The sequence below is a fragment of the Synchiropus splendidus genome, chromosome 1, assembly GCF_027744825.2.
Source record: "Synchiropus splendidus isolate RoL2022-P1 chromosome 1, RoL_Sspl_1.0, whole genome shotgun sequence".
NCBI lineage: Eukaryota > Metazoa > Chordata > Actinopteri > Syngnathiformes > Callionymidae > Synchiropus > Synchiropus splendidus.
In genome coordinates, this window is record NC_071334.1 from 64201260 (window position 1) to 64210314 (window position 9055).

The window sequence follows — 9055 nt, forward strand, 5'->3', positions numbered from 1 at the left end:
CCCTCTGCATCTTCTCTAAAGTCATTTGGAGTTTTGCAGCTTCACAACGAGAAGGTGGTGGGCTTAACTACAGCTTGACACAAACCTACGCTGTGTGGAGTTTGACTGACCTCCCTGTGCTTGGGTTTCTTCTGCAGAGTGGAATCAAAATAGTCCTTGGGATGGACTCCCATGACAGAAGCCGTTTCACTACATAAAGTCTGAGCTGTATTCAACATCATCTTCCCCTGAATGAAGTTGCTTGTTTCACATGACTCCACTAAAACACTGAGTCAATAAAACAAGCTCGGAAAGTCTTTATGGGAATCTAAACCTTGTATGAGCATGAATACTTCACTAGGCTGCAAGCAACATTGGCTTTGCATTTTTTCCAAGTTGCCAAAGCTAAAGTGATATCATTTACCAACAAAAAAAAAACAAACGGTTTGACGCCACAGTAACAGTGCATGTTGACAACACAGTCACAGAGGAAGTTCATTTACCGTGTCGTGTGTCAGATTAAGTCAAGTTCTCTGAGGAGGCTACCGTGCTAAACCCTAACCACCTCACAGCCAGACGACTGCAGATTTCCTCACACAGCCCCCACAAAAAACAGGTTGAGTACTCAAAATTGTTGGTGGATGTGAGTGAGGTCACCCTAAGTACCAGGAATAGGCTCTAGCCCACTGCACTCCCCAGTGGGGACTATGGGGTAAGCAATAGAATATGAGTGAATGAGGTGTTTTGCCTGTATAGCAGCTGTTGGAAGCCATAGAAGTGAATTACGATTCCCTCAAACTATTCCTGAATTCAGCTGGATAATGTTCAATTTTCGCCATTTCCTGAAAAAACCATGAAAATATGTTTGGAACTTTCCGAGTCATTGAGTTGAAAGTAATAAAAATGAAGACTTGTAAATGTCAAAATTGAACGAACGGTTTGTTAAAACGCAGACTTTATTGTTATTAGTCAACTTCAGTCAAACTTCAAATGTTCCCTCTTGAACCGTGGCTCATATCATACAGTATGCCAACACACCAGGAAAGAAAAAAGAGCTGTATGATTCATCGGACCTGAACAAGAGGGGATGGAAAACAAGTAAATACCATCAGATTAGCGCTTTTGTCGCTCACAACGTTGGTTCAGAGACGTCCCTCGAGGGAAGGTTGGGAGCTCATGTTGTAGGTTGGAATGGGAGGGTAAAGGTCAACTCTCAACTCCGGAGCACCACCATTGTTCCCTTTTCAGCGGGTGCTGACACCTGTCAATCACTCTGCATGCAAAGACCTTTAGACAGCGACAAAGGCCATTTACGGAGAGCTGCTGAGGGCTCGCTGGGACCTTCAGTCTTCATGGGAAATGTCATGGTCTCCATTTTAGTGACACCAGAGATGGTCAGGGTGGCTGAGGCTCTGGCACCGGTCCAGGACCTGTTTGGACAAAAGCTCATAATCATGCTCAAGCAGGCCGAAGGCCACTGACGGTATCTTATATATGGATCAAGACCTGGGACACTTGTGGAGAACAAGGCTTTAAACTGCAGTAGAGAACACAAACCATCTGAAGGCTAAAAGTGTGTTGGTGAAATGAGAAAAAACACAAATAAAATTAGTCTTGATGAAAGAAATGTCCCATAAAAGATTAAAAACTAGGATCTAAAGGTCACCTAGGATACTGTTTCCAGTGGAGCGAAGACCCTCCACACGTAAGTTATTGGTAGATGGTCATGTGAAATTGTCATTAATATATAAATATAAGGCGCTAACTATCTTAAGATAGAAGACAGATTTGTTTGTAATTCAGTAGCACAGACTTTCCAGCAGAAGTCATCGGGGAGTGTCACCAGCCCGTTTGCCCGACACATCTATTCACGGAAACCTGCTGATATTTAGCACAGCTCGCCCACCACAACAGCAGGCTCCGATTATTTATCTACTGCGACATGTTTTTAATGAGCTTCCACGACTGTAATCTGTGCTCTGCAGAGCAGCCATGACTTTGTGCTGTCAGCACAATGTGACAGCGTGTGTGCACATGTGTGTGGTTGTGAAGCAGCATCTGTGACTCCCTCATTGAATATCCCCCATCTGCTGCAAACCAAACATGTCAAAAACAAGACCCTTTTTATTCTGCTTTTTGTTTTTCTTTTCTTTCTGTTGGTTTTGTGTGTGTTGTGTTCCATTACAGCAAATTTTGCCTCAGATACTGCATATCTATTTAGCTATTCTACTGCATATCTATGATCACATCAAGGGCTGGACCGTGCCCATGGGCCACCTCTCGACATGCCTAATATTAAAAGAGCAAATTATAAGTGATTTAGTATTGATATTAATATTGGGGGGGTTTAACCCTCTTCTTTAAGACTGTCCTTTTCTTTCAGAGTATGCCAAGTCGGATAAGATTGTAAATCAGCTTCTAAAATTTTAAAATGAACACATTAAAAAAATAAACTATAATAAAATAATCTGGCCATAAATGCATCACTGAAGTAAAGAAATTTCACTTTAAGAGGTGTCATTTCATTAACTGAAAAGCACACGCATTATTTGTTTGGTGTAAAACCTGTGGCAATTGTGATGTTTGATCTATCGGATTTTGTAAACACCATTCTTAAAAAGCATCTCTAAGAGTCTTCCGATGTATCCGGATTATTGGGAACAAGATATGATGGAAAAGAGCGTGTGCGACTCTTTGGAGGTGGAAGCAGCCTTTCAGAAACCTCCAGGGGGAAACATTAGGGCCCCCTGGGGGCCAAATTAGTGGCGACTAACTAAGTTAGAAACAGACAGCAGAGGGGCTCTGACTGGCAGCCGTGGACTGAGCCCACTCTAGTGAGACGACGCGCGCACACACACACACCTCTCTTTTGACAGTGATCAGTGGAAGATAAAAGCCAGTTCCTGACAACAGCAGCCCCTCAGTCGGGGGCTGCGAGAATCCTGCTGTCTGCATCTGATTTTAACTCATTTAGACTCTGAAACAGAAGTTCCTTTAAAAAAAATCTCATTATAATTTTAACAACGATGTTTGACCGGGAAACTAACGGCTAAAATGTCAGTAAGCAATGACAACAATTGGGTTTGATCCTGGAAAGGGTGGAAGCAGTTCATTATTCATGCTGTTACAGTAGCTTGTCATCTATTTGCGTCTGAATTTAGAACAATTATGTATGTGCTCAGCACAAATCCCTATTTTTTTAAACTGTTTTGCTCAATTTATTCCGTTCCATTTGTCCACAGTCCCAGTTTCCCCCCTCCCATGGTGACACTCAGGGACCTGCTGCCCAAAAGCTGCAGCGTAAGCTCTCATGGGAGGCAGATTGATCATCCTCATGGGGGCGATGAACCTACTTAGCAGCCTGGGACGTTGGCGAATTAAACCAAGATGTCACGTTCTTTTTTTATGCTCAAGTTTTGAATGAAGTATTCGTTCTCTGCTGTAGTTTAATCTGACTTGAACCTTTATTTGTAATAACCAGACAGACAGACACTTGAACACGTGTCTGTTCAAGTCTCCTTTCATGAGACTTGATGTGGACTCACTTTAGAATAAATCTTTATTATTTATTTGATTTACTGCCTATAGATTGCATTGATATGCTATGCATAAAAGTTGATTTATTCTCTCACCTGAACGACCCCAGCAGGATGGAGTCCAATCAAGTCATCAGAGGTGGGCGGAGTCAAGGCAGATTCTTTGTCTCAGGCAGCAGCGGGAAGAAGCTTCTTCTCCACCTGGGTTTAATTTTTATCTGAATGTTGTGATGGAAACCAGAGACCTGGTTCTGCTGTGGTTGGTTCTGGTTCTCTCCTGCACTGTTGCCCAGAACCAAACAAAAAATGAGTACTCAGTGAGTCCAGACCCACATGAGCAGCTGGAGAAGATGAAGTTCAACAGCACTCAGAGGTGGAGGGATTTGAACCGCTTCCATTCCAGTTACAGACTCAGGAAGTTCCAGCTCAGGAAGCAAGCTGAGGAACCAAAGACACCAGAGCAGAAGATTGTGAGTCTACTGGAACCTGCTGCTGACGATCTGGAGCACAGAGAAGCAGCTGAGAAGAGGCATTTAGTTCAAGGCCCAAATCTGAATCCACCTACGACTCAGCAGTCCAAGGTTGTCTGGAGTAAACGGTTCTGTTTCAAATGTTCCTGACCTAAACCTGCAGGTGCTTTTCCAGCCAGTGAAGACACTCCAGCCGTCACTTCCTGCTCCTGCAAACAGCACGGCTGTGCTCTGTGGCGAGGGAACGGTCACCGTGGAGGTCAAACAAAACTTTTTCGGTACTGGCCTCTAAACTCAATTTGTCGGGATTTAAACACCATCTGTCGATCAATGCCATCGAATTTGAGGCAATCTATTCTGCTGGGGTTCAACTGGGCTCATTTTTTTGGCTGTTTGCAGGAAACAATCAGCTGATCCAACCAGGTGATCTGACTCTCGGCGGCTGCGGTGTCCGGGAAGCCTCTGACCAAGTCCTGCGTTTCCAGTCAGAGCTGCAGGACTGTGGCAGCACCGCCGTGGTCTTTATTTCCTTTTTTAAAATAATTAATGCATGTATTTAGGTTTATTCTTGAGCTTAGATGCTGCATCATCTCTAAGCTCAACACCATTTAGCCACAAAGGAAACACAATACAATGGCTGGACCATTGTGAGTGGCTCCATTCTGTGTATCAGTGCAGTTTTGATAGCTCAAGCCCACCGTATTTTATGGACATAAATGTTTAAAAAAGTGTTTTCAGTTGGTTTTCAACAATTCCATTTGTGTCGTCATTGCTCTGGTGTTTGTTTTGCATGGTGTTGCATGGTAGTTTGTTTGTTACCAAGACTTTGGTTTCATCATAACATTGTTTTAGGTGCAAAAAAAAGTTTCAATGCAACATAAGGTTGGGTGAAAGACCTGCTCCACCGTATTGTCAAGTCTTAGAAAGAAGTTCCGGGCAACAACTCTCACAGTCCTCCTCCACTGTGTCCTCCAGATGACGGATGATGCCCTCATTTACTCCTTCACTCTGAGTTACTCTCCATCACCCATCACCGGCAGCTTCATCTTCAGAACCAACTCGGCCCAGATGTTGGTTCAGTGCCACTACCAGAGGCGACATTTTGTGAGCAGTGACTCCATCGCGCCGACATGGCTGCCCGCGACCTCCTGGCTGTCATCAGGCCAGCAGCTGCACTTCTCCTTGCACCTCATGACAGGTGATGACTTACCGCTTTTTCTCACGAAACCTGCTCTCATCTCTGGTCCAAAACAATTGGGATGAGCTTGAAGTACGCCAACACTGTCTTCATCCTGGAATCTGGTTTTCTGTATTGCATTGTATAAGATGTGTTAAGTGTTAAGTGAGAGTGATGTCACACTCTCAGAAGAGTAAGTTCCACTCATGTGTGTTCAAACAGAGGACTGGCAGTTTCAGAGGCCGTCCAACATTTACTTCCTCAGTGACTCGATGCACGTCGAGGCGTCTCTTCTTCAAGGCAACCACGTTCCTCTGAGGATCTACGTGGACAGCTGTGTGGCCACAAACAGCCACGACCCTAACTCTCAACCCAGACACGTCTTCATCAGCAACCACGGGTGAAACAAATGAAGCCATCAATCCGGATCAGAACCATGAGCTTGTCTCTGCCCAACATGTACCATCACAAATTCTCTCTGCTGCTGTATGTCAGGTGTTTCAGTGACACGTCGCAGGCGGGGAGCAAGTCCTACTTTCTGCCTCGACGTCGAGAGGATAAACTTCAGTTCCAGCTCAGAGCGTTCCAATTCCACCAGGACCACAGGACCACCGTGAGTTGCGTTAAATTCCCAAAACATGTTGAAGTTGAAGCTTACTCCTTAAGAGGAATTGGCAGCTTGGAGCCTAATAGGCAGGTGGTCAATGTTTTTTCATGGTCTGCTTGGATCAACACAACAGAAAACGCTTCCTTAACATTTTCCCTTTTTTGTTAAACTCCTCAGCTCAACATTACATGTCACCTGAAGGCAACAACTGTGGCGGCGCCAGTGGACTCGCAGCACAAAGCCTGCTCCTTCCTGTCAGAAGCGAACCGGTGCGTACGTCACGGTTGTATAAGAGACAGGAAGTGTTCGCATTTGTAATCTCTCACGGGATGTTTGTATGGACAGATGGGTGGCATCAGGTGGAGACAATAAAGTGTGTAGCTGCTGTGAGAGCAGCTGTGGTGGCCAGCGACGGAGGCGCCGCGACGCAGAAGATCCTGGTGCTGTTGACAGTCGAGGAAGCAGAAGTGAGATTTGGTCTGTAACGGAAGAAGAATGATCCTTTAGGGACTTGTCCCCAAACAATGTATGTGTAATAATATGACTGGTGTGTCTTCATAGTGACTGAAGACCTTCCACTTCTCACAGTTGGAGAATCTTAACAGGGTCTGTGACAAGGTTCTGGAACTATGCATTAATATGCAACCTGAAATCATCTATAGTCCACGGTCTTTGTTATGCAGTGCATACACCAAGAGAAAAAAAAAAAAAAACTATTTTCCAGAAGTTTAGAAATCAAACTTTCTCTTGGCACATGTGCTGTTTGGCATCTATGGAGTCTTGAGTCGGAGCTAATCCCTCTAACTCAACAACAATCTTTGGAATATGTAGATTCATTTTCCATTTCATCAGTGCAAACATGTTTTCGTTTCAGGTCAGTGGTGGTGGGAGGAGACGGCATCTCTGGGTCCTAGTTTTGTGCAGCGTCCTCCACAGCCTGTCGCTCAGCAGCAGAAACCTCAGCAGAGTTCAGCAGGTCTGATGTGCACACACACACACACACACACACACACACACAGGTTTCTTTCTATCTTGGTGAGGACCGTCATTGACATACATTAACATAACCCTTTCCCCAGCCTCTTCCCTAAACCTCCCCATCTAAAACAAATGGCTAAACCTAACATAAAACTCTAAACCAAACTCAAACCCAATTATAATAACCTAGGTATTTTGCCATTTTAACCCTCAGAATGAGATCTGACAAAGTGAGAACAGGCCAAAATGTTCTCACTCTCAACGCATGCAGGTGCTCACAAAGATAGAAGTACAAGCACACGCACTCCAAATGTGCTGATGTTGAGGGACCAACTGCTTTGACCCTCCTCAGGTCAGTCAGTGGTGTTGAAGAATGGCGTGGGTGCAGTGGTGCTGCTGGGCTTCCTGGTGTGCACGTCTGCTGTCGTTTACAGACAGCTGCACAAACCACCTGGACAGGCTCTTACCTGACCGAGAGAAATAAAACATTTATAACCCACGACTCGGCTGTTCTGTCAACTTTTAAAGCACATTAACCTCCTCATGACTAAGCAAAAAATATCTATCCTTCTAGCTCTCCCTCTATCTATCTATATATATATATATGTGTATATATATATATATATATATATATCTCACAGACACTGAGACAGAGACAGACAGACGCAAACAGCTTGATACTTCAGGTCCTGCGATCTATATCTGATCAGAAAGTCCGGGTCGCTCTGTGGCCTTCACCTCAAAGCTGTCTCTTTCAATGTGACCAAGACAGTGAGCAGGTTAACTAAAGTAGAAAGACTAACCTCTCTTGCCAATTACGGTCTGTGATCAGATTTCATCTGGCCCACAGGCATCGTAAAATATGACTTTTGGCATGATAGCTCTGTAAAGTGGAGTGCATCATTTCTAATATTGATGAAGGGGAGCTGACAGGGCTTTGAGGGAAGGTTACAGTCTTTTTTTTTTTCCTCCAATGTGAAAAAATATTTTCACCTGAGCTTTTTATCAGTCAGGTGAGCAATGTTCAATGGCAACCCCGACTGTCAAACACTTTCCTGTTTGTCCTGAGTCAACTTGATGGATGACAGCAGTGTTTTTTTGCCAAATGCAAAATGTCTTACTTTAATCTGCATGGTTATAAGAATGGCAGGTATAATGTTCCAGTTTCATGACCTGAGAGGCCTCTCACACCAGTACGGCTCTGTTCTGGTTTCCGTACAACAGAAGAAAAATGGTTTGAAACCTGTTAAGCTGTTTCACGTCTGGAACCCAATAAAAGTTGGTTTGACCTTGTGAACCATGACATCACTGGTGGGTGTATTATATTGGACAGTCTCATCTGCTGAACACACACACACACACACACACACACACACACACTTGGTGCATACCAGATGCCTTTCACATAACTGTCTCCGTCGCGTGCTTGATCGTTGGATGAAAACCAATGAGTTGACTTCCACCTGAGTAACATTTAGAGGCGTCCTCCCACTTGTGTGAACGTGGGCTGTTCTGATAGAAAGTGCAGAGCTTCTGAGAATCCCAAACCGCTCCGGTGTGAATTGGCTCTTTGAATCTTGTGGTCTGGTGATCTTCAAATGAGGCGCGAGTCAATGACATCATACTCCATGCTCACTATAGCATCTGTCACTCGGGCAAATGAACATCCGACACTGCTCAGTGGAGCTGTCAGTCGCTTTAACCCATCCAGCACATCGCCTCCTCTACGTTAAGCAGTGTCCACAAGTTGGCCGGTCCGTAAGTCTATGAAAGACCAGCGCTTTCACAGTTAGAAAGCAACTTAAATACAAGTCTAAAAAATACGTTTCTAAAGCTTTTTGATAGTGGAGATACAAGGTTTATTTTGGATTGAGGGTCCTGGATGCCTTGTCTTCAAGGTCCAGCCCAAGATGGTCTTCAATTCTGGGAGCCATGTGGTGAAGCCAAAACTGCGGTGGTGTGCTGTTTGAGATGACATCTCTGGTTCATGCCGGTGAGGAGAGAGTTAGTTTAGACAGGAGACTTTGAACTTTCATATGCCATGTGATTGTGTTTTTCTAAGATGATGTGTGAGGGCATGAGTTCAGGGTGTCTAACTGTAGGAAGCAGAAGTGGACTGTGGTGTTCAACCAGAGTTGTTTTCAGAGAAGCCAGGCCAGTTTTGAAGTGAAAACCCTTAAATACTGTCAGAACTTTGATATCATCCAGCTGGTTATATCTTCAAGAATGGGCAGAAACAGGTTTTGGGCAGTTATTCTGCAAGGACAAGATTTGGCCAGGAGGCACCGCGGAGATGGAAAATGGAAGA

General features: G+C 44.5%; 1 protein-coding gene across 1 annotated transcript; it reads left to right on the forward strand.

The window, feature by feature from the left end:
• Positions 1–686: 686 nt before the first annotated feature.
• Positions 687–7218, forward strand: LOC128767443 (zona pellucida sperm-binding protein 3-like). Its single transcript, XM_053879552.1, has 12 exons — positions 687–691; positions 3222–3279; positions 3809–4099; positions 4161–4263; positions 4385–4503; positions 4961–5183; positions 5385–5562; positions 5658–5775; positions 5947–6038; positions 6115–6236; positions 6644–6745; positions 7100–7218. Exons 1-12 carry the CDS (start codon positions 687–689, stop codon positions 7216–7218), a joined length of 1530 nt encoding a protein of 509 aa, XP_053735527.1.
• The last annotated feature ends 1837 nt before the right edge of the window (positions 7219–9055 follow it).

Excerpts from the sequence above, each read along its gene's own strand:
- LOC128767443 (XM_053879552.1), top strand. Across the intron at positions 5,776-5,946 it reads ACCAGGACCACAGGACCACC|CTCAACATTACATGTCACCT; the intron begins GTGAGTTGCGTT and ends TAAACTCCTCAG. Across the intron at positions 6,746-7,099 it reads ACCTCAGCAGAGTTCAGCAG|GTCAGTCAGTGGTGTTGAAG; the intron begins GTCTGATGTGCA and ends GACCCTCCTCAG.